This window comes from Pholis gunnellus (genome assembly GCF_910591455.1).
Source record: "Pholis gunnellus genome assembly, chromosome: 5".
NCBI classification, from domain to species: Eukaryota; Metazoa; Chordata; class Actinopteri; order Perciformes; family Pholidae; genus Pholis; species Pholis gunnellus.
The window spans coordinates 21,497,670-21,522,571 of NC_136531.1; the positions used below are offsets into that span (position 1 = coordinate 21,497,670).

The following is a 24,902-nucleotide window of genomic DNA, read 5'->3' on the forward strand; positions in this document are numbered from 1 at the left end:
GATAGATAGATAGATAGAAATCTCTTTAAATGAAAGCAAATATGATGAGGATTAAAGACATCCATTTTAATGGTTTCCATTGCATAGATGATACACATACAATTATAAATATGCATTTGCAATAGTGAAGGCATGCGGGGCATTTATCTGAACATAAAAGTACCTAATTTATTAATCTAATGTTCAAGTGCTCCAATTCTACACAAGATATTTACCTGCAGTGCTACCATCTCAGTCTCGGTCAGGTGATCCGGGTATTATCCCTTTACAGCAACACAGTAATTTTATATACATATTTCAAATGTCAAACATTATGCAAAGTGCAACGAATCAGTTACTTTTTTATAAAGGTATTTTTTTAGCACCACAATATCAAATTTATATTTCCCATCTGTGCCCTTGATGAAATAAAGGTTAGTACTTTGCGAGAGCTAAAATATGGTCGATACAGAAATCCCATTACAGTTATGACAAAGTGAGACTTCACTACGGTTATGGTATATTAATGTAATCTTTACTTCAACTGAAGTCGGTTGGAATGTCAACAGAGCCCCCTGCTGGTCACATTTAAAACTCCAGTTAAACAGTAACTCCTTAGGAGAAATGATATCACTAAATTCCCATTTATGACTGACATAAAACAGTATGGTGTAACATTCAAGTTAAAGCATGCAATATAATATTTTACAAACAAATTATTGACATTTTGTGTAAGAACATAGTGTCCATTCTCAGATATAGTCCCATAGTCCCATAATCACTCCTAATGGAGGCATTACACAGTTCAGTCTGGTCAGCAGATGTACAATGTCCCCCTGGTCCTCCATGTCCCATGTCGGTTGATCCAGAGACAAGTTCTCAAACTTTGACTCGAAGACGATGTCGACATTTTAACATTCCATCTCCTGGTAAGAGATCTCCAAGGCTTATTTCAACCCATCTACACCCTGACGATGTACAATGCTGACCAAATTACATTCTAATGTTACTGTGGGTGTGTACGGTCACTTCTCCGTCAGCAAGAAAAAAGGAACTGAAACTCCCGGAATGTCATTTCAACAGTTTCCTTAACAACGGCTAATGATTGCTTTGCACAGAGGAAGCTGGACTGCGCATCATTGGAACTATTGTAGATAGTCGTTCTTTTCTTTTTTTTCGTGTTCTTTGATATGTCTTCGTGTTGACGATCACAGGCCCGGTCTGCTGTTTCCTGATTGCCCCGCTCTTTCCATTGTGTTGCATCCCGCTGCTGTTTCAGGCCACCATCATGTGAACTTGACTACAGCCCTCAGTCTGTGTCTGCTACTGAGAGCATAAATAAGTGGGCAGAATATCTCCTTTCAAACCACCCAATTCAAGCCAGTGGTCAGTTTCAGGGAAGAGCCCCACTGAACGTGACTATGGGCAGGCAGAGGAGGGAGCAGAAGGTGGAGTTGAGAGGCTGGATTTGGGCCGAGGTCGGGGCTTTCCTTAGCCTCCAGTCGGCGGAGCTGTCAGGCTTGTAGCAGACTGAGATGTCACATCTATATGGGACAGAGGGAGACACAGGGGTTAGGGTGAACAACAACACTTGCGAGTATGTGTGCGTTTCTATTCACGTGTGTTTTCAGAGAGGAAACATCTGCAGAGGATGCAGCTGAGATGTATGAAATTGCAGTGAGAATACGTCAAGAAATAATAAGCCTGTCTCATCTGTCTTTGAGACGAGAAATTATTTCTCTGTCGTGTGAAACGTATTCAAGCTGAAAACGTTAAAAGATCAGGGGAGCCGGTCGAGGGGAGCTACACTACCACCACTTTACAGAACTGAAAGATACAAAAGTTGAGGTGTACCACTTCTTTTCCGGACACTCTGTATGTCTACATCAATTCCTCTGTGTGCGTGTGTGTGTCTGTGTGTGTGTGTGTGTGTGTGTATGTCCAGACCTGGTGACACTCTGCAGTATCTTTTTCTCATCCTGGTCCAGACATACAGCAAAGGTTGTGTTTCCAGCACCGCTGACCTGCACCTTGTCCACCTTCACCTCTGTCACGCTCAGCTGCTACAAAAGGACAGAGAACAGAGGCGCCTCATGAATAAACATGTCGATGAAGAAAACACAACAAAAAAACACAACAAAAACATGCTCGATGTTTGGAAAATCCCTTCAACCTTGTGCAAATTATATTTGCACATCAGTTGACATCACATCTATTGCAGCTTGTCTGCGTTGTTTTACTTTTGTTTTTGAAGCATTTGTTTTTGTCCCTGGGTTGTAAAGAGAGCGTTGATCACTCTGCTGAGGTGCGAATATGTTGCAAATCAAAGACTCTGCATCTAACCAGAAGTGAAGAGATGAAGCCGCAATGTTGAGCAAATAATACTTTTGGCAGAACACACGCCAGTCTTGCCTGTGTTGTGGCTTTCCGTTCCATCGAGCGGACAGAGGTCTTTGTATTTAAATAGAGAATGTGTTGCAGAGTTGTTTGTTAAAAGCGTGTTTGCTGTTGTTGTTTTTTTAAACCACAAACCACCACGACAGGCTGACGTCACGCTCACCTGGTTGTAGCCCTTCTTGCTTTTGCAGTTCTGTCTCTTCAGCACCTCCGTCATCGTGAGCTGCAGGCACTCCATCTTTGAGTCTGACGGAGATCGTTTTGATTACATTGTGAGCACACTTACACACCTGACAGTAATTGCTCCATAATTACAGAATGTGGGTGTCAAAAGGAATATATCCAAAAGGGATTTAACTGGAGGCTTGTTGAAATATTGACTAATGACAAATGTTCCTTTCATCCCAACAGTAGTTATTATGTTATGTTGAATCTAATGTACGGCCTGAATAGAGTGCTGCAGAGATGACACCGCACTGGTTCACTCAAAAAAAAAGTGTGTCCACCACAGACCTGCAGCACTCTAACAAGCACAGATCAGCACGTGGCTTTAGTGGCAGTAGCGTACCTAGTGCCTCAGGATTCTTGCATGCTTTGGTTAAGTTTACTGACGTACAGACTTTGGTCTCTCTCTTCCACTGGCTTCTCCCGCTAATCACCACCTGAATGGGAGGAGAAGGGATATATACGATTATTTGCAGTTTTTTGGAAAAAAGCGCAAAAAATACTGGGAAATGAGAGACACCTGCTGCCTTTTGAATTTGGGAACAATATTTCAAACTGAGGAAATAATGTATCTCATGAAAGATAAGGGACAGATGATGAGTGACAGCAGTGTCTCTAATGCTTCCCACCACAGGGACCACAGAGGACGGGGCACGTGCTCGTGACTGTCTACCAGACTAGGTCTACCACACGATTTTGATGCGTCAATGCCTGTGGGTGGAGAAGTGACCACAACCGAAACCAGTTGAATTAGGGTAAACGGGGAGAACCTTCCGACAGTCTCCAAAAGTAGAAACATTTTTTCTGCTCACATCTTCTGCTCGTAATTTATGAATATTCTTCCTGTAAAGTGCAGTTTGAAGACTTTCATTTGGATAGGGAACAGTGTCACCAGCTCACCCTGTTGTACACCACCTCCAACATGAGAGGCACGGCTTCTCGGTCACCGTCGATACCAAAGCGTTTACTGGCAGCACCTGTATACACACATTAGTGATACATGAGAGCAGTGTTTCAGTTATAACGTTTGAGAAAAAAAATATATTGCCACAGTACTGTTACATATGACTGCAAACATTCAGACTTATGAACAAGTGGAGCAAAATGAACACTGGAATTGCTGCATTGTGACAGAATGTAATGTAGATGAATTGACAATTAAAAAACAGGCCCATTTTAACAAGAAAGCAGAAGATCAGCGACTAATCAGCGGCTATGAGGCATAAAGAGCTTTCCCTGAATGTGTACTTCTCCAAAGGAAATTAAAACAAGTGAAACTAGAAAAATAGAAGTAGACTGAATCATGATGTAGAAATAACTGATGTTCCGCTATTGTAAATGTAGTTCAGCTTCAACTTCATAAAAAAACCGATGATGCATTAAAGTGCGTGGAAAATTGCATTCGTTGCATTGCTGGCACGGTTGCTCGGATACGTGCGTGTCCTGGGCCGGTGTGTCACACTCACCCATGGCCTTTATGGCTCGCGTGCCTGCGGTGTGACCCAACTCCAGGGAGTGGACGAACACCTCCGTCCTCCTCTCACCACAAGCTAACGTCAGCTGCAACACCAAGGATTCCTCAATCAATCACCGAACTTGGGACATTGTTACATTTGTTCACAGTGAGACTGGACACCCCGGGGCTGACATGTTTCTAATGTAGGCCCCTGGCTGGGATGCATATCGTTTATTATGGCTGTGTGTGATGTTTGTGTGTAAGAGTGTGTCTGACCTCAGCCTGATAGAGCTGGATCAGAGCAGGCCGGGCAGCATAGCGGCAGTAGTACAGGACCAAGTCGGCCAGGATGGGCAGACGCTGCTCATAGGAACCATCATACGACTCCGACTCCGTCTTTGAGGTTTGCTGCAGAGCAATGCAAAACAATTCATTCATACTTCACTCGATAATGCAGCAGAGTTACTTATGTCGTCTTGAAAGGTGTTTATGCTCCAGGCTTTATCCATCTGCATGATAACAGTTCCCTGGAATACATATATTGGTCAAGTAATAATAAAACTGCACTGGAGATGTTCTTAGCTGGATGAACGTGAGAGTTTTGTTTAGGCAGTGTAAAAGTTGGACTCCAGTTGTACCTGGCAGACGACGTTGGCAGGCAAGTTAAGCAGGCTAAGGGTGTTTCTTTCGTACCAAGGGTCCAACATACCGAGGAGGTGGGCAATGTCGTTGGTGCTGTCCCCTGCGCCCTTGAGGAGAAGATCCTGCTTTAGCAAAAGCAACAATTACAACAGTGGAATTATCACAAGTCTTTCGTCACTCCGTACAGTACAACTCAGGTGTTTTGACAGCTTCGTAAATCAGAATCAGAACCGTTTATTGCCAAGGACGTTACACATAAAAGGAATTTGATATGGTGTCATGAACCAAACCTGGTGTTCAATGTATGCCGTTTGGTTTGAGTGCTCTTACTCACATGAGACAGGGCGGCTCCTTTCGGAGATCCAGTTTGAACCACAGGACTAGGAGACTTCAGACTCCCCGGCCCTGCTGCCGAGTCCCTCCTCACGGGCACAAAGTAGAACTGGAGCTTGAAAGCCCTGCTGAGACGTGGACACGCACTCTCCTTCCTTCTCAGGCTGTTGTAGGCTCGGGCCACCTTCCCTGCCACACGATCAGCACCGAACACCACCACCCTCAGCGTGGTGTTCTTACTGTCCTCATCGCTGCTGAGAATGGGCCTCCTTCGGAAGCAGACGTGTCTGAGAGTTTGACTTTGTGGCTGGAGGAAGGGCTCAGGACAGCGTAAATGGACTTGCTGTGGAAGAGAGTTGGAGCGCTTCTCTCGCCCCACTAAACGGTCCATCGACTCCGTGTTTCCCAAGCTTTTGGCCCGAGATAGCGACCGAGTTCTCTTGGGTTTGATGAAGAGTCGGTACAAGTGCTTGCTGAACCGGGTCGAAGCTTTGTTGATGGACTTTGGCGAGCATTTTTCAGCGACGGGGGAGGAGCAGATGTAGTCGTCGGAGTCGTCAAAGTAGTCACTGTCACCGCCCGAAGTGACAGAGTAGAGGGACGGAGCGTAGGACTCCGAGGCCATGGACAAGGTGGAGAACATGGAGTCTTTGGAGGCGGTGGACAGGGAGGAGATGGTGGAGAAGGTGGAGGCACGGTGGTTGGCGATGCAGTCATTAGGGATGATGGACATGGAAGGCAACTCCAATTCATGTTCCTCCTCGTCTTTGTTTTCGCCCTCCTCGTCTTCCTCGACATCAATCTCTGTCTCATCCTCCTCCTCCTCCTCCTCCTCCTCATCATCATCATCATCAATGTCGTCCTCCTCTTCCTCCTCAGCTTGCCCATTCATGACCTGGTCATCAGGCTCGTGTTCCAAAAGGGTGTTGAGAACATCTGCAGGGATCGAAAAAGACAAATATCAATCCCATTCAGCAATTAGAAAGATACAAATAAATACTCAAATAAATGGTTTGTATTTCAGTCATATTAAAAACAGGGGCTGGATTTCCTGGTGCCGCTCAAAGCAGAAAGATATTCCTCTGTATGAATCAATAAAGTATCGTGCAGAATACTTTACCAAAGTTATCTGTCTCCCAGTGAAACATGAAACACTTGGCTGTCGGCATGTGTAGAGTTTGTAGCACTCCTGAAAGGGACGACATCAAAATAACTCTCAGAGCAATAACCACTGGAGACTGAAACATTATAGTGTGATACAGTGTGTTCATGTCCCCCCCCCCCAGTTCATGAAACCTGCCCGCTTACCATCAGACTTCCTTCCGTTGGATGCTGGTATTCTCATGGTCTCCCTCAGCTGCTCAAGCCCCTGGATCACGTGACCGCGGCCCTTCAGGAGGTCGCTCATGGCAGCGGCCGTCTCTAAGACGTCGCTCACCGTGGAGAAGATCGACTTCAATTCATCCACGGTTTTTGCCTGCAAAGTGCATTCACGAGATGGTATAGTAACGGTACATGTCTTGAGACATGCTTGCATTGTATCCCGGCTAATTCTTTACACGCTGATGGTTTGTATTGGCTTCTTAGTATAGATGGAACATACAGTAGACGTAATGCTAAACATTTCCTTGGTATTGCATAAACTACTGGTGTTCTTATTAAATGCATATGAACAGGGTTTAAAGGTAAATGTAGTTTTACCTCATATCTCTATAAATGACACTTGATTCTCTAATTCTACCCCCTTAACACAAAGGACATCTTAAACAAAAAGCTATACTCAAAATATCGTTTCATTGTGTTTAAGAACTACAGACTCTAGTTTCGTGGTCCAGAGCTGTGAGCACATACCTGCAGGGCTCTGTGGATGCTGTGTAGCGGGTATTTGGTGCCTAGTGTGGACTGGAAGGCGTGTTTGATCAGTTTGATGTAGGTCTCTCCCTGCGAGTGCTGAATGCGACTGAGCTGCTCAGCCACCGAGAGAAACTCAGCGGGCACCTCGCACGGGTTCATCAGGAGCACGGTCCTGCAGGCAGCACACAGATAATGTCACTGGTTTGAACATGTATGCAAATTCACACGACGATGCAACAGGATGCTATGGCGGTGGTGTTGGGTGGTGTGTTGGGTGGGTAGTTGGGTGGGTAGTTGGGTGGGTGGGTGGGGGCAGAGGGGGATGAAAGGGGACTTTTCAGGTCAGGAAGTGAGAATCACCTAAATTCAGTTATTATTTCTTTTTTTACTTCAAAAGGTATGGTGTCAGATCAGATAAAGTTACTGTGAAACACTGACATGTTTTTAAATGGTGCATTTTAACAAGAAAGCAGAAGGCGCAAAGATAACACACAGCCTGCACTGGACTGAAAATAGATCCCCGTGAAATGACCGCTGATCGAAGAGAAAGTGTTACGTGTGCACTCTTGCAGTCCGAATGTCACCAACAACTGTTGAGCATGAGAAACTGAAGAGCTACTCATTCTACTATAGATCCGAAATAATGAATACATAGAGCACATGTAGCATACTCTATAGAGCTACAGTCTACAGAGAGGACAGTTTGTTTTTATTGTGTGAACTCACATGGTCTTGGAGCTCTGGCTGGGGGTGTTGAGGAACTGTTCTTCTCTCACAAGTCTCTGAAAGGAAATCCCTGTGAGGAAGATAGAAACATAATATTTATTATTTTTCTCTTCCATCTGCTCATGGTTTCTGAATTAAAAACTCGACAAGAACACAGTGTTATTCATGACGTTACAGCCTCATCATGAAATACGGTGCCTACACGCTGAATTAGTTTTACCTTAAAGCAGCTCATCATGTTCAGAAGTGCTCATCTATTAGGCTACTAGTATCAGGGATGGAAGTCACAAACTATATTAACTAATTAACACAGTTTTTTTGTGTGTACAGTGCACAAAAGTGCGATAACAATGAAAAGGATGGCATCATTATGGAGTATGGTGAGCATTATGGGAGCATAGAAAACAAAGTTCAAATAGTTTGCGTCTTAATTAATCAGTTAATGCACCATCCAGCAGGCATGTAGATCAAACACACCCAGGATTTTGCAACAGGCACACACTGGATCTGGCTTAAGAATAAATGCAAAAAATTCTTTCACTTCGGAACTTTTACCTTCAGAAATCTGTTAAAATAACAGCACTTTTACTTGAGTACAATATTCTAGTAGTATTATCTACTAATGTCTTTCAAGAAGTGGCTTAAAAGTCAATGGACGGAGTCGTCACATATCCATGATGGCTTCATATTTGATCCATTGCTTAACACTGTAGTTACAAAAGTTAAGATAAGCACAAATATTAAACCAAAAAATCAACACAGGACTGCATACTGTGCTTTTGGCCCTTCCAGTGAATTTCAGCAAAGGTGTTCAAATGTGTTGAGCATGCTTTGTTTTGTCATTGATGCTGTTGCTACCGGTGTTTCTGGCATAAGCCCTTTTACATCAGTGCCACCCTAAATGCATTTCCTTGACTTGTCACTAGGGGGAGAGCGATTACCAGGGTTGAAAGACAACAGTAGGGTTCCAGAGAAGTAGAAACACACACACACACACACACACACACACACACACACACACACACACACACACACATACAGTGGCAAAACGAACCCATCTATATTTACCTGGGGCCTTGATCTCCAGCTGTAGTGTGGTGAGGAGGGTTCTACACACACTGCAGTAAGGCTCGGGCCATGTGAGGAAGCAGCGAAACACCTCAATGGCTTCCACCAGCAGCTCTGTGTCTGGAGGACAGTATGGTGTCTGCAACCGAGGCACAGATCAGTTATTTCAGTGGGCTTTCTCAACTTTGACAATAACTTGATGGATTCCTGCATCAGAGTGGACCAACCACTCCGGTCTACTGAAGAGAGGAGGTTTTCCTCCCTTTTGGATTAAATCCTGATGGATCAGATTCATAATAAAACCTGTTCATGTGATGTATTACACCCATTTAGTACAGATAGGGGAGACACTTTGTGCAAAAACATCGTTTTCGCTCCCTCTGCAATTTTGCCTCCATAATATGTCTTCTTTCAGACTAGTGGAGAGAAAACATTCAAAATACACATTAGGTGTTCCTTTACTACTACTTTGTCTACTTGCATCTGTAGACTCCAGTCTCCTGAAATCATGATAATGCCTAATTTGCAGTCTTATGGTGATATATATATTAGTATTATTTTTTTTACCCTATTCACCTGAAGTGTCTCCCTTTAATTGGCTTTTCTGCCTTTTTAAAGGGTGCAACACAACTTAAACAGACGATAGTAATAACTATATTGGCTTATATGACACTTTTCTTGTTCTTTGCCATTATTACATTACTGCTTGGTTTTAATATTACATCATCAACGACAAACACGTCAAATATAATATGAGGTAACCCAGTTTAGTGTAATACTGTGATTTCATTAGCCACTGTATTTGTACTATGTACTGTAACACACTTGTCACGTCATTACAAAACCTCAAAGCTGGAACAAAATCAGTTGCTACAGAGCTCAAACTGAACTCTGGGGTTCTCGATTCCTACTGAAAAAAAATACTCACAAGAAGTATGTTGCATTTCAGTGAAAGTAATTAGTATTAATTAGAATATATTTATAGAATCGTGTCAACCTATTGGGGCAATCAAACTATCTCTTCTCTCTCCTCTCTAACCAGTAATTCATCAATGAATCAGATATCCAATGATGTCATAGTGGTTTTGCATTGCGGAACCAACACGACTTTTGAGAGGGCACTTCCACATGCGTGACTGGTTGGTACTGAGATGTGAGGGGAAGTTTTTGATCATATCTGGATGTACCTGAAGCAACGTGGAGGAGAACATGATAGCGAGGGGAGCCACCAGCTCATACTGACACTGCTCCTGAACCTGAACGAACATCGAGGCAGACAGAAAGAGAGCATCGATTAGGCCTGACGTTCAGAAATGACAGCACTGTCTGGCAGCAGTGAGGACATCACCGGTTGACAATTATGTTCCCCTTGACCTTTGACCTCTCACCTCTTTGGTCTTCCTGACGATCTGTTTTAAGAGGATGAGGAAGTTCTCAGGGTCCCTCTTCACCAGCTCCTCCAGGCTCCAGCGGTTCATTGAATGACCCGCCGAGCACATCAGCACTGAAAGAAAGGCAGCACAATGTGGACTCGTGTTATTGCAAAAAAAAAATGCACACAAGTTAAACATAGAAAGAGTCAGAAGAGTCAGAAGATGGAAGTCACATGTTTTACCTCGCCACAACAGTTTTGCTCCAAAACGAGTCGCTTATTGCAGTGTAACCTCTCAAGCTCTGAGTTTACCCGTAACAACTTTCAAAGGATTAATTATCAGTGTACACATGCATATATTAGGCACTTCAGCAGACTGTATGTTGTCAGGGTTGCAGCACACCCGTAGGAGACAGAGTTCATCACTAAGGATATTCAATAAACAGTGGCACGGGCAGCTGCGCCACTAGCCAGGGCAATACATTTAAAAAAACAGTTTGTGCTCCAACAGAGCCAGCAGACACACTAGTGATCCCGGGTCAGTTTTTGTTGCACTCTGCTGCTGACTAGTGCAGAGGGAGTCTGTAGAGCTATATCTGTATATGGTCAGCAGTGTGAATAGACAGAAATTGTTCTTTGCTATGACTGCTAAAGGTGGCTGGTGGTAGACTCTGACAGCAATATAACTAATAGAGGAAAGTCAGGAATGTAGTGATACAAGTAAACCGTCTGTGCTTCTTTTTACATGCAAGCAAAAAAAAAAATGCATGCTGGGAAAGGAAGGTCGGACAAAACGGCAAGTTTATTTAGCTTTTATTTAATCAGGTATGAATGTCATTGGGATTAAAGTATCCTTCAAAAGAAATATTTGGTCAAAAAAAGCCCCGTATAACCTTGCCCTGCCTTGAATTAACAATTTCTAGTCCTTCTGTAAAATTGTTCCACGTTGAAGAGACACTGCAGAAATGTGTTTCGTCTCCAGTGCAACTTTAGGTGGCAACATTACATTTGTGAGACATTTTGAGAGCGCGGACTGTTGTGGTTTTGGTTTCTGATGATATACTTTATGTATACAGGAGGAACCAGCCCAAGGTGAAATTCCTGAATCAAAGTCAGCCAGTGGGTTTGGCTATGCACATACAGTGATGCACAATGGTGTGCAAGCTTCACTCTGTGACACAAATATCAAAATGTGTAAATTTGCAGTAGTTAGAATAGACGACATACAGTAGACCATGAACATATAGACGCTCTCTCTTTTTTTGAATGTATTATATAAGTTCAGTCTGATGTAAACTGCTCATTTCATATTGTTGCTGCACATCCATTTCACTTACAGTAAAAGTACAGACGGGTTTCTGCTTAATATCACAACAACTGGAAACAATTACACAAACGCTTATTATTCATCGCAACCTCAAACTTCAGATGATATGAGACATTTCATTCAAGCTGTGAAATCCCTAAAATCATCGTGTTTAAGAATGAAATTGCATCTAATGTCTTCATATGCACAGCACCTTGATCATAAAGTAAAGGTTAGAAATCTTGTGTTTGGTTCTGAGACTGTACTGAAGTCCTCACAGCAGAACCTTAATTAAAGTCCATACTGTCAGTGCTGGTGCACTTCAGGGGTGTTTTTTCGGTGTTTCAGTTTGGATGTTTTGGCATGACAGATTTCCTGCTGCAAAAAAACAGAGTTAAGGTATCTTCCCCAAAAGACTTGTTTTGGGACTAAACATTTAAATATGATAATAATAATCAGAAGTAAAATTTAAAAGGATTTAAAGTGAAATCTAAAAAAGAGAATTGGGGATAACTAGACCCACGCATCATTAATGGACCACTGGAAACCTTCGGTTGGAAGTTTTCTATAAAAGTGTGAAATGGAAACTTGAGATAAAACAACGGCAGAGAGCTGGGCATACAGTATCTGAAACCACACCAATCTGACGTCTATCTGGCTCATAAGAAAAACACTGAGGGTGATTGATGACTCTTCGCAAGCACCTGACTTTCCATTTGATCCCTCGGTCTCAACGGCTCCGACTGCATCTCTGAGGAGCTCAGGAAGTAACACATCAGCACTTGTTCGGGTTCCGCAGAAATGTTTTCCAAGAAACATGTCAGTTGCAGTTACTCCGCACACGAGAGCCCTATCTAACATCTCACAACGGTGTGTTTTGCACATTTGCTGGAGAGCTCCACAGGTTTGTTTTGAAAAGATGCCAGTACTGGAAATGAAGCTGCAAGTTTCAAATGATCCTCTTGAGATGTACATTTGAATATCTCAGTACTTGAGTTCATATGAATGTAATCACACTCATAGTCAACATACAAATCCCTGGAAACCGTCTAAACAGGAGATGGAGTTATGAAGTGAGGAGGAGAATAAAACATGAAAAGCAGACTCCAGCTTCAGCTAGCATGTTTTAAATGTAAAAATCACATCATCACATGCCTATCGGGATATAAAAACCGAGAACACGTTTGTGTAATTATGCGACACTCTATCTGGCACTGGTTGACATGCGGGAGGCTGATGCTGATTTAATCTTGTGCTCTGTTTTCACACTGTGCACCACAGTAACTCCTGCCCCATGATGCCTCACTCACACACACTGCGGTCTGAGCCACCACTTCCTCCCAGCTGTCTATTCATACAACTTCCGCCAGCACCCAAAAACACGTTGCCCCACGATGATCTGACGGCAGCAGTGTCACCAACAACAAGCTAGGACACACATATACTCGTAGGCCGCGCACGCCGTCTGTCACACGCTGCTCTTGTGTTGTGGAAGTGAGAACAAACAACTGCCCTCTGTTCGAGGCAGCACTACAGCACATATCACATTTAAATGTGTTTGTGTGTACTCGATATTTCTGAGAAAGTTTGTTGCTTGTACCTTCCTAGAAACGGAGGGTCACAGGTTTGACTCAACGACAGATCTACGAGCCACCGAGCAAGACTGCTCGACTGACCCTTCGCTAAGCACCGCCCCACGTTGCTACAACGGAGCCCACACTGTCACTAACTGCACTCACTGAATAAATGTTATCTGATTTTTGAGAAGAAAAAAAAAAGCCATTTCAGAGACAATCAGACAGGAGGTTAAAAATACATGTTTGAAGTATATATTCAGGATGTCAAACTGATTCAGAGAAAACAGTTTAAAAGATAAAGATAGAAGCTAAAGCTACAGATCACAGTGTAAAAGTGAACCACAACATTACCTGGTGATCGAGACAGAAGACAATGGAACTAAGGAACAACACTGTTCCTCTTTATTCACTGTTACAATCATTGAAAAGCTAAAGCAGCATGTGCATTCGGTAAACTTTTAGTAGCTAGCGTAGCATAGAAATGCTAACGCTAGTTAATGATGTGCTAACGTACTCTGCTAATGCACCACAGGTTTCTACGTAGAAACGTAACGTTTTGGAAACGCTTGGCTCCTTCCAACCTCTTCAGGTAACGAGGATCACACGTTTAACCATGACTTGCTAAAATCAACAAAACCAGCCTGAAGATGAGGAAAATATGCAGGAAAATTTGCAGAAATTAGCATTAGCCACAAAACATGAACCACCAACACATTTTGACATGCACAGGTGGAACTAATAACATTACCAAAAGCTCAGTTTTGTTACGTGGCTTAGTTTCTCTGTTCTACTTTGTCTTTAATGTCCTTGTTTTATATTTTTCTTGTTTATTTGTATCTACGTATGTGATGTTGTATGTACGTTGAGAGCAATGGGAAAACCGGAGTCAAATTCCATGTATGCGTTGGCCAATAAAGCTGATTCTAATAAGCTATCCGAAGAGCCAGCATGCACCATATCAGAGCCTCCCCCAAGTGGAATGAAGTCATCATCAATTTTATTAAATACAACTATACTTTTCCTACTATGACATGTCAAAATATCTGCTGTCAAAAAAGGTTGATTATAATCATTCTTAAAGGAACAGTTTGTAGCATTTAAGGGGATCAATTGACAGAAATGAAATATGATACTAATAAGTGTGTTTTGTTTAGTTGACTATCACCTGAAAATAAGAAGTCGTTGCCTTTTCGTTAGAATGAGCCGCTTATATACTGAGCTGTTTCTCTGCATGGAGCCAGCCGCCATGTTTCTACAGTAGCCCAGAAGGGACAAACCAAACACTGACTCTAGATAGGGCAATTTGCGTTTTCATGATGGCACACAGATGTTTTTGCTGGTTGCAATCTGCAACCTCGCCGCTAGATGTCGCAGAATCCTACACACTGCACCTTTAAAAACAAGCTTGCTTCTGAGTGACGTTCTCATTTCTAAGCTGTAAGGTTTTAACTGAAAATATACATCATAATTCCCACATAAATGCACTCGTCTTTATTGAAGCAGTGCAGAAACATTCTTGTTACATGCTTCATCTTAAACCAAAGCTTAGCTGTAGCCCTCATCACTATTGTAGCCTCTTGTGTCTTACCGTTCCAATGCTGTGCTGCTGTGGGGCTTTGTCTCAGCCCGTCCAGACACCTGTCCAGAGCATGCTGGATCCTGTCCTCCGTGCATGAGGTGTGCTGCATCTTCACCGCTCAGGTTCTGCGGAGGGACGGGAGACAGAGACGATATTAAGGATCAGGATATAATACATTCCCATTCATGCATTCTGTGGAATATTATCTCCAAATTTCGATTGAATGTGTGCATAATGTCCACATGTTCCTCTCTATTCATGAACAATATGCCTTATCACGTCATTTTTGCATGAAGGCAGATAACCCGGAAAGTATGTAAAACAGTCTAAGAAGACACGAACCATAACACACCGTGTGTTTCTTGCACAGTTGGTAACATGTACAGCTATGTGATAGTGCAACGGTTTCTAAATGATTGTGTTGATGTTTCTTTTTGTTGTTTTTTATAGCTGTGTGGTTTGATGTATACTTGTATATGCTACCGTATACTTATATTTGTGTTGTTTATGCTACCTATTTTCTTATTTCTATGCCTATATTTGTCTTTAAATGTAAAGCACTTACATGTAAGGAAATGTGATATATAATAGAATTAACATTGCCATATGTGTGACATTTCTAAGGGGAAGGAAAAACAGACAGCGTCGCATGTGTTGCTATTCTGTTGCCATAGTACCTGAAATGTCCAATCACATACGATTGGACATATTTAAATACGATATTCAAATACGACATCATACAACAACAAACAGCCACAAAAGCATACACAAAGGAATTGGCAGTTTTTTTAAACAGGATACTTATTGAAACTCTGGTTGGGTATATGTTGAGTAATTAGTGTAAAAAAAAACAAAACAGACAACTATTCGTAACAGCAACATTCAGGCACACTGAAACCAACACACAATTTTATCCGTATGACTGTTATGGATGGGTAAAAGAGAAAAAACAGCCCCCACTGATTTCAGTTTTTAAATCAGTACCACGCTCAGCAGAGTTATGAAACAATGCTGCGGATCAGAGAGACACGGTGAAAAACACTGAAATGTGTAATTCCAGAATGACCGCAACATTGTAAGTGCATCATGTCTTCAGCACTGACCCACCTGGTCGTGCTGAACTTCACTTTTACAGCTTTCAGTTCAGCACTTGGCTGTTTCTCAGGCAGCATCTGAGGACAACCCAGGTGTGGCAAGTTGTTTCAGTTCTGTTATGAACACGTCTCATCAGAGGCAATATGCATAACAAGATAGCGGGGACGTCCCATCGATGGAGTGACTGATTTATCTTTCAGAGTCGATAAACAACTTTCATGTCGGCAGCTGTTTAATATCCAAGTTTGAATGAAGTGAGTCTGCGACCGCAATCGAACACAACCAAGTCAACTCAGACTGTTTCATCAACCAAGGAAAATGTTTCAATGAAAAATCAGACCAGCACAGTGACCACTTCTCCACTGGTAACTACATCATTGCGAGGTTTTGGAATTCCCCTGAAAACTGCATCGGTTTTTTTTTGCGGGGGGAATAAGCAGGCAGCCGATACGATCTGACCCCAAAAATAAGCTCTGTACAGAAGCAGGTGGGGGGTCAACACAGTGTGCATGTACAGTATGACCCCCTTTGCACATAGCATTAAAATGTATTTTTGGGTGATCACATGAGAATACGGGTGCGGAGACAGATTGTGATCCGATCAGCCAAACCACCAACGGAGGTGTCATTGTGACCATGTAGCACACAAGCGGATCTTAATGTGGACACTGGAGACACATATTCCAGGCGGCAACCTGCGGGTCTGAAAAGTAAAGCCAATGTGGAATTGCCTTAAACCTGCACTCTTTCTACTGGCCATCAGGGGGCAACTCCTCTGATGTATAGAAGTCTATGAGAAAATGACCCTACTTCTCACTTGAATTATTAGCTCAATAAACGTTGTGAACATGAGTTTTTTGGTTGTTTAGAGTTATGAATTATCCTCACATATTTGTTGTAAACGTACAGCATTTCTATTGCTCTTTGGATGACGTGGCTCACTGACCAACAGCTTCTCTGGATGGAAATAGGGGATTGACTCAGTGAATGAGATGTATTGACAAAACAATATTTTTTTTTTCTATGAATGTACATACAAATCAGACACTGCAATTATCTGTGAAATTTAGTTTTGATTCATAAAATATAGTGTGTTATGGTCATGCGTTATGTTCCTCCTTGATATATTTCTAAAGCCTTACCTCATTTTAGACTTTTGCCATGGAAATACAGTATCTGTACGTTGTGTGCAAAATACTGGGAAACTACATTTGAGAAGCAGAACAACTTTACTTCCCTAAAGAAGCTTTTTTTAAAGATTTGTCTTTTTAGAATTTGACCAGCTTAGCAGTTTTTGTTGTTGTTCTTAAAATATACAAAAAAAGCCAGATTCTGAAAAACGTAACTATTTTGATCTTATTGATCAGAGGCAGATTAGTCCTGACAGAGTGTAAGTCAGCACACGGACAGAAATGAGCAATGACCTCAAAAACTGGTTTTGCCTGATTACATCTTCTAAAACTTTCCCAAGAGACAAATTCCCCCTTTCACATCAAAGACAGAAATAAATGAAAGCTGTCAGATGAATTGTGTTAACAAATGACTCACTTGCTCTTACTCACCAAATAACCCTTCCACACACACACACACACACACACACCGCACACTTTAAAGCAGGTTTGGTTGAACTTTTTTGATTGTGGCCCATGCACAGAAAAATATAAAGTGTCACAAGCCAAACAACCTGTTAAACTGCAAGAAAGACCAGAAATTGCGATATATTACGCTATATTAGAGTGAGTGATAATTTTTACATCATTATTCTCATTTTTATTGAACAACGAATAGAGTAAAGTAACTTGAACTAATAGATATCACCATAAAACTGACCCAGTTGATTACTTACATTAAGGCAATTCTTTTTTTCTATTTAATATTTGTGTTTAACTGAGGCAATATCTAATCAAATATGTGCTAATTTACACTTCCAGAACAGAAATCAGAACATTGAAGAAAGCCAGGTACAACATTGTCGTTTCATTTAGTGTATGTAATGTTATTACTAAGGGGATCAACAGTCATAAAGAAAAGTTATAAATCAGGCTGTGAATGATATATGAACAACCCCTTCTGTAAAGACCTTTTGAATATAGATAGGAATGAACGTGGAAGGTTTGGTGTATGTAAGTGCTGCTGAAGTAGAGATTTCTGGCTCAGAGTGAGAAGATTTAAAATGACATACATTTTGGAACACTTTTTGACAATACAGGTGAAAAGGGTAAAGAAATAACTAATAGACGCCACCATAAAAAAACGTCCCTAGTTGATCACTTACATTAAGACACATTTCTTTTTGTATTTCAAGTTTTCTGAAATGTTATGTTTAAATATGCAAATGAGCCATTATCTAATGCAAACTATTGCTGAATTTAGGGGAAATCTACTGACGCAAATAGACAACGTTTAGTGAAATAAACACCTAAATGAGTATTTTGGATGTGTTCTTTCTGCTAGTCTGAAAGAAGACCAAAGTTGACCAGTGCATGAAAAACAATGTTTTTGCCAGGGTTCTCTCACCTTAAAATGATTATGCGGGCGACCTATTGTTACACAACCCATTGTTCATATATTCACAAATGCGTGCTCATACGCACATTATACAGTACCCACACACACACATACACTGTACAAACATCCAACCTCATCATTAACGCCGACGGAGGGGCAGGGCAGGAGTTCAGGAGGGCAGAGAAATGAAGCTCAATTATCCCCCACTTTTGCTATTACCATTCAACAACAATCCCGACAGACCCAGAGGTAAACACTTAGCCCTTTTTCTCAGCAGCCCCCCCCCCCCTCCCTCCGCAGAGAGGCATTGTGTCTGAGGTATATAGCCGAGCGCTTTGGACACTTGCGCTCAGGGCTCCGGTCATTGTCAGGGTCGGGCAGAGCTGGATGAGAGCCCAGCTCAAGAGTGGAAGGAACTAATAAGTCAGAGTCGTGATGACTCCTGCATCCAGGATGGGGTTCAATGGAGATGCGTAGAGGCGATAAAAGAGGTGAAGATCTAATATGAGGTGGCACGATGCAGTGAAAGTGTTGTTTGGAAGTTTATCAACTAGTAGTAGTTCAGCTGACGACATCAAGTTTTAGTGTTGGTGTCATTTTACAGCAGCCTACGCAGAATGGTACTGGAATGGAAAGAATTAAGTGATGTGAAGATCATTTAAAGTCATCTATTGATTCATTTAACAATTTTGTTTTTGCAACAATACAAAAGTTAAGTTCAGGCAACAAAACCACTTAGTGAGGTTTGGGAAAAACATCATGGTTGGGCTTAAAATAACGATTTCCAGTTAAGTTTAGGCAACTAAACCACATTACTTTGGGACAACATACTTTGGGTCTCATGGTTGAAAGTCTTGAAAGTCCTGCATTTCTTGGACCCATCGATCTTCCCTCCCGCCCACCACTCAATGTGAAATACTACTTCACTAGCTCTGACTGTTGCATGGCCACGTGGATGCGTTAAAAAAGGGATCCTAATTGACTTTCCATTGTTTTCGTCCTGAGCGACGCGTAAAAAAAACTGGCGATTGGTGTCCATGTGCAACAAAACCAATAGCGATGCAGTTCGTGACTATCCCCCGACCTGGGTTTACAGGTCGGGGGATCATAGTCAGAGTGTCATCATAGTTGTTTACGCAGAGTTTTTAGTCATGTTGCAAATGCATGAGTCTGTGGTGTTTCATAAGAGGATGTATGCAGCACATCCCTAAGAGTCAACAAGGTCACTTCCACTTTTTCACGGGTTGCAACTTGCAACATGTCAGACAATATCAAGCAGCGCTTGTGTAGCAACTTCATCTACACTGGATCAACCAATCCCTGCTGAGATACAGTACAGAACAAGTCTTTCTTTCCTCCTCTTCATCAGCCTCCCTCTCTTACGAGTATCACCTCACAGATCAACCTATGCGGTCCCAACACTGCAACTCCACCTGCGTCTTTATTTCTCCTTCCATCTCCTCACAGGCCGCTTCCCATCTCTCCCACTGATCCCATTACCAACTGCTTCCTCACAGGAAGACGGCTTCCCTGCTCAGCTGAGGAAGCAGGTGCCTCCCTATTGTTGCGGTGTGATCGGACTCTCAGATACACTCCCACAGACCAGGGAGGAGAGCTTGTGTGTGTGTGTGTGTGTGTGTGTGTGTGTGTGTGTGTGTGTGTGTGTGTTTGTGTGTGTGTGTGTGTACAGTATGCGTGCCTGTCATTTGTGTTACGATTGATAGAGTCTGATATTCTCTCCACTGATCTACTGGATGTGAACTGACCTCTTATGGCTTTAGGAAACAACAGCGGCCCGACTCCAAAGCTCTCCTGTAACTAAGTGCTTCCCTTCAGCTCAAACGGCCGCCGCCGGTGGGAACTCGCCAGGCCGAGTGGACCAGAGTGGTTAGCACTCCACACATCACGGAAGGGCAGCGGGAACCTTTGTGTCAGCCGATCACGTCGCACGATCCTCATCGGCCGACACTTTGCCCGGCTGTCGTGGAATTGTGCCTGTTGACACTTCCAATTTCGTTTCGAAACGCTTCAAGGACTTCTTCTTCATGCTGGCCGTGAGGTGACATTGTTCTGTCAACCGCTGTTCCCAAGGTCATGGATACACTTTCAAGTTCCACTTTTTAAGCCTTTTGTTTTTGTCTGCTGGCAGTTTTAGAAAATAAATCTTACATTTGCTGTGACTCTGAGATGATTCTTGCTGTATTTTACTGCAATTTCTTGCTGTACTTACAGCACAATCCTTTCCTTCATGTTAAACTCACTCAATTAGAACTTCTGCAACAACTTTATAGATGTGACTCAAGTAAGAAGAATTCAGTACTTGAGTACATCTAACTAACACCAAGAGGTTGTTCGTCTGTTTTTTTTTGGGGGGGGGGGCTATTTCACCTTTCTTTGAGGACAGCAAAGAAATGGGTATGAGATGCAACAAAGACCCCGAATTGAACCCTGGATTGGACCACTTGGCAACAAAGGCGATCAACAGAGAACGCTCTGTGACTTAAAGAACCGAAAGCCACTCCGTACGCCCTCCGGTCTTTGCTTCCTCAATAAATCCTGATAAACACACGATGAAACAACCATTAATGCAAATATCCGGCGCTGTAATATCAGGTAACGACACTTAACTCCAAACAACAGGGCGACTCTGCTACACCAACAGGACTGAGTGAGTCCTTGTCCCGGTCTGTTTCACACTGGTTTCATGATCATTGAACAAGTGATGAGGATGCAAGTATCCAGGATTTCCAGTAGAAAAGCAAATCCTGTTTATTTGTTTAAATGTGATATGGGTTAAAAAAAAAAACACCCAAAAGCATTTTTTTTTTTTTCAACAACAGGTGTGTTGTGCATGTGCGGTGATGAATACGCTCACACACACACACGGGGGTGTTGACCTCAAAGTATGAGTCGTAAATGAGAAAGTAGAGAATGATTTTACTGATACCACAGCCGTAAAGAGACAAACAGGAAGAGACGTGAATAACACACGGCGTTGCACTGGGAGACTGCGATCGACCTCAGCTAGATGTGAAATAAAAAAAAAACAACACAGTGCGACATCCTTCTCTTTTCTCATCTGATAGCTGATGGTCGACAACAAAGCGGGCCAATGTCCTCCGATCGACGTTGTTAATCTGTGTTCCTTTTTTCTTTTCATTGTTATTTCAAGCCCGACACGTGACCTGCCACGGCAGTTGTTATTTCTCAACAGGAGGAGATGATTGTATTCAAACTGGTTGTGCAATTTTCACAATTTCTAAGAAGAATAGATGATCCCTTCCTCTGTTGTCATCAGACAGGGAGGAGTTCAGCAGCACGGACTGCAGAACATTTAACCTTTTAACCACTAAGCCTATTTTGAGGCTTGCCTTTTTCTGGCTTGCCTTTTTCTGTTGAAAATGATGGTAATGGTGTTTATTAAGAGGAGTAGACCACCACTAAGAGAGAAGAGTTGTCCAGTGAATATTCACCAGTATTTACCTCATGGCTGTAGAGGTGAAGTTTACCCACTTGTCACTTTTGTGCGATCAAACCCTCCATCCAGAACGCAGCTACATATCGGAACTTGACACTTGGACTTGAGTCAGAATCACAAAAAGAATTACTCGAGACTTGCACTTGGTTAAATTCCTGCAAAGCCACACAGTTGGAATAATAATGATTTGACTTATTTTAACGGAAGTTGACTTATACTGAAAGAAAAGAACACCTGTATGTGACCCAGCTTTGAAGAGAAAATGTTCGAGTGGTTGGTTCTTGTAATAGGATGTTGAGTTCAGGCGTTGGCTCAGCTGAGTTTCAATAGGGTGGAGTCCTCAAAGACCACTGACAGACCGTCAATCTGAAACCAACAGGATCCTTTGCTTGCATCCCTGGTTGTCACTTTTCAGCGCCGTTTTTATACCCGTCCAAATAAATCATGCCATACCTGCATGTGAATGTGCAAAGCAAACACACTTCACCTGCTGCGAGACCAACTACAGCCGCAGAAATCTATAGGAACAGGGTTGAGAGGGGGGGGGACAAAGATGTCTGACATGCACAGAGATAACACCGGCTCAAATAATTATTGCCATTTGCAGATGCAGACATTTAAAATGAGATAACGTCCAGGAGCCTGACACGTGCTTCTGGGTCTCTACTTCCTCAGTGTTTATTGACAGCATGAATCATTTAGGGCATCTGAAAAAGCAGAAGTTCCCAAAGTGGTATCACATGGGGGGCCTGTGAGCTCAGAGATGGGGGGGGGGGGGCTGATGCTGCCCATCAGCTCTGACAGAAAACAAGACGGCCGAGGCTTTCACATGTCAGAGAAATTAACTCTGGATATTAGAAAACACATTTGCGTGAGTCTAAATGAAATAAAAGTTGACTGACAAAACCATCTCAAAAGACAAAAGTACCCAACGTGTCAATTCACCATCATATAAGATGGACGGATGAAGCTAAATCATTTGAAATCATATTCTCACAAATCGTCATATTCTCAGATACTCGGTGCAATATATCTAGATGCAAACATGAGCAGGCGAGCCGATGCCCTTCGAAATAAAATTCTCCTGCCTCCGTTGGCTTACCTGCAGTTCACCGTCCGGCATCCATGTCCTGTGTGTGTGTGTCTGAATAGTCCGAGGCAAAGTGTCTCCGGCTCAGTGCCACTGCCATTCATTCACCGCACACGTCAGGGTTTAACAGGCGAAGCCACATCCTGGGCACGGGCGGAGCAGGCTGACGAAGCAACAGTTCTGGTTGTAGCTCTCTGCTGCGCTCAAGAGACTCCTGCGCTTCACACCCACACGCGCACACACTGCGCCTCGCAAACAGGAAGTGGAATGAAAGAGGTGCATGTGAGCACAATGAGGGAGGCTGCTGGTGTGTGTATAGGTGGGAAGTGCAATGGCGTGGGTTCCTACATGTGTGTGTGTGTGTGTGTGTGTGTGTGTGTGTGTGTGTGTGTGTGTGTGTGTGAGAGAGAAAGAGAGGTTGCATGTGGATTATGGAGGGATGTTGGCCCCAAAAAGGAAGTCATCTGTTTGACGTGTCTGTTTTTTTAATGCTATTTTCACACTTGTGAGAAATGAGTAAAGTGTCTTTGTTTGGGTGTTGAGGCTTTGTTCATTATTTTCTTAGGCAAGTATCGCTGCGCTTAGTTGTCTTAACACAAAAACAGAAACGGGAGCTTTTGTTTTTCAGTGACTTTGAGGCACGAACATTTCAAAACCAAAGATGCACATGAAAAAGGAAGATGAATCATTGTCTTCCAGTCATTTGTATCCATTTAAAATAAACACTTCAAGTCCTAACAGACCGTAATAACACTAATTTACCTTTTACAGCTATTCTCTCTCTCTCTCTCTCTCTCTCTCTCTCTCTCTCTCTCTCTCTCTCTCTCTCTCTCTCTCTCTCTCTCTCTCTCTCTCTGTGTGTGTGTGTGTGTGTGTGTGTGTGTGTGTGTGTGTGTGTCAGGGAAACACTGGCTTACTTCCTCCTCCTGCTTTGCCTGTCATTTACATTTCATGTATTAGTGCGACTATGAATTCCCCTTCTCATGAAGTGAGGGAAATGTGGTGACAAACCATACAAAACAGTGACAGTATAGTTCAGCTTGTGTCGCTCTGCACAACTTCTGACAGGAGAGTAACATTTGTCAAAGCTTATTTACAACACACCATAATGTGAATGAACAACACTGTGATTTTAATCATTTACTTTAGTTTACATGTATCGGTAGATCAAAAATGCAAAGTCAGATCCTCAAGGTTTGTCTTAATGTTGTATTTTGGAGAGGTACAAAAATGGTTAAATGTTGCACTAAATCTGTGTAAGAATTGGTATCAACCCATAAACAACCCGTTTAGACTTTCAATATTTATTTGACTTCATTATTTTCTTTCTGATTAAAACAACTTGACACACAGTGCTGTTGTTGATGTACATTTTATGAATAAAAGAACACTGTTAAAAAGTGTTCTTTGTTATTTTTCTTTGGCTTTGATCTTGATAGAGTTCACATTCATTATATACTGAAGAGTGAATTTACAGCACATCTTCAGAAACATTGTGTGCTTCAGATGTAAGTCATATTAATCTTGCAACCATTCACAAAAGCATTAAAAACCTTTGTAACAGCTCTTTTAACATTGTTGAAATTGAAAACTGGAGAATTAAAAATATCTCCGAACAAACCTGACACATTTTTAAGAATGAAGATGTTCTTTCAATGTAGACACACGTGGGGTCGCTCTTCTGTCTGGTTCGTGGAGCCGTGCATCGTCTGGTACATAAAAAAGCGACGACGAGGAAGACGAAGTGAAGTGACGTACTTCCTGTCGCACACGACAATATTCCCAGTTAAACATGCAAAGCAAATCTGCAAAGTGCGATGGTGTCGTGATCTATGCAGAAAGAAAGTGCGGACGTTATTATTAACAGTCTACGGTGCGAACACATCAGATGATAAACAGTTCAAAAGCTGCAAATGAGATCACAAGCTCGCACTAGATCCTAAAAATATCAAACACTGGCATGAGATCGTAGAATATACTGTATATGATTGGACATGAAATGCCCCAAAAAACACCTGTGATTAATTAACCATTGACCAGCATAATAATTAGTCCAATGGATTTGTGGGAAATGAAATGGTAGCAGGAGAACCGTTTAAGGTACAGTGAGCAGCCCCTGCTTCCTATGAGTTGGCCTATAAAAGCATCAGTGAAAGCGAATAATTATTAGAAGATAACTCGGAAGGCTTTGTTCTGAAGTAAACAAGGGACATGGGG

The 24,902-nt window shown here is 42.4% G+C and overlaps 1 protein-coding gene across 1 annotated transcript; it reads right to left on the minus strand.

Annotated features, from left to right (window-relative positions):
• Window positions 1-57: 57 nt before the first annotated feature.
• On the minus strand, window positions 58-23,027 carry pik3r5 (phosphoinositide-3-kinase, regulatory subunit 5). The gene is made up of 18 exons (XM_079159120.1): window positions 22,698-23,027; window positions 14,524-14,639; window positions 10,069-10,184; window positions 9,868-9,936; window positions 8,681-8,819; window positions 7,613-7,682; window positions 6,884-7,058; window positions 6,341-6,509; window positions 6,153-6,221; window positions 5,034-5,968; window positions 4,696-4,824; window positions 4,334-4,465; window positions 4,068-4,161; window positions 3,502-3,578; window positions 2,945-3,038; window positions 2,540-2,622; window positions 1,927-2,042; window positions 58-1,523 (listed from the first exon to the last, which is right to left on the minus strand). Exons 2-18 carry the CDS (start codon window positions 14,621-14,623, stop codon window positions 1,373-1,375), a joined length of 2,718 nt encoding a protein of 905 aa, XP_079015246.1. The 5' UTR covers window positions 14,624-14,639; window positions 22,698-23,027; the 3' UTR covers window positions 58-1,372.
• Between the last annotated feature and the right edge of the window lie 1,875 nt (window positions 23,028-24,902).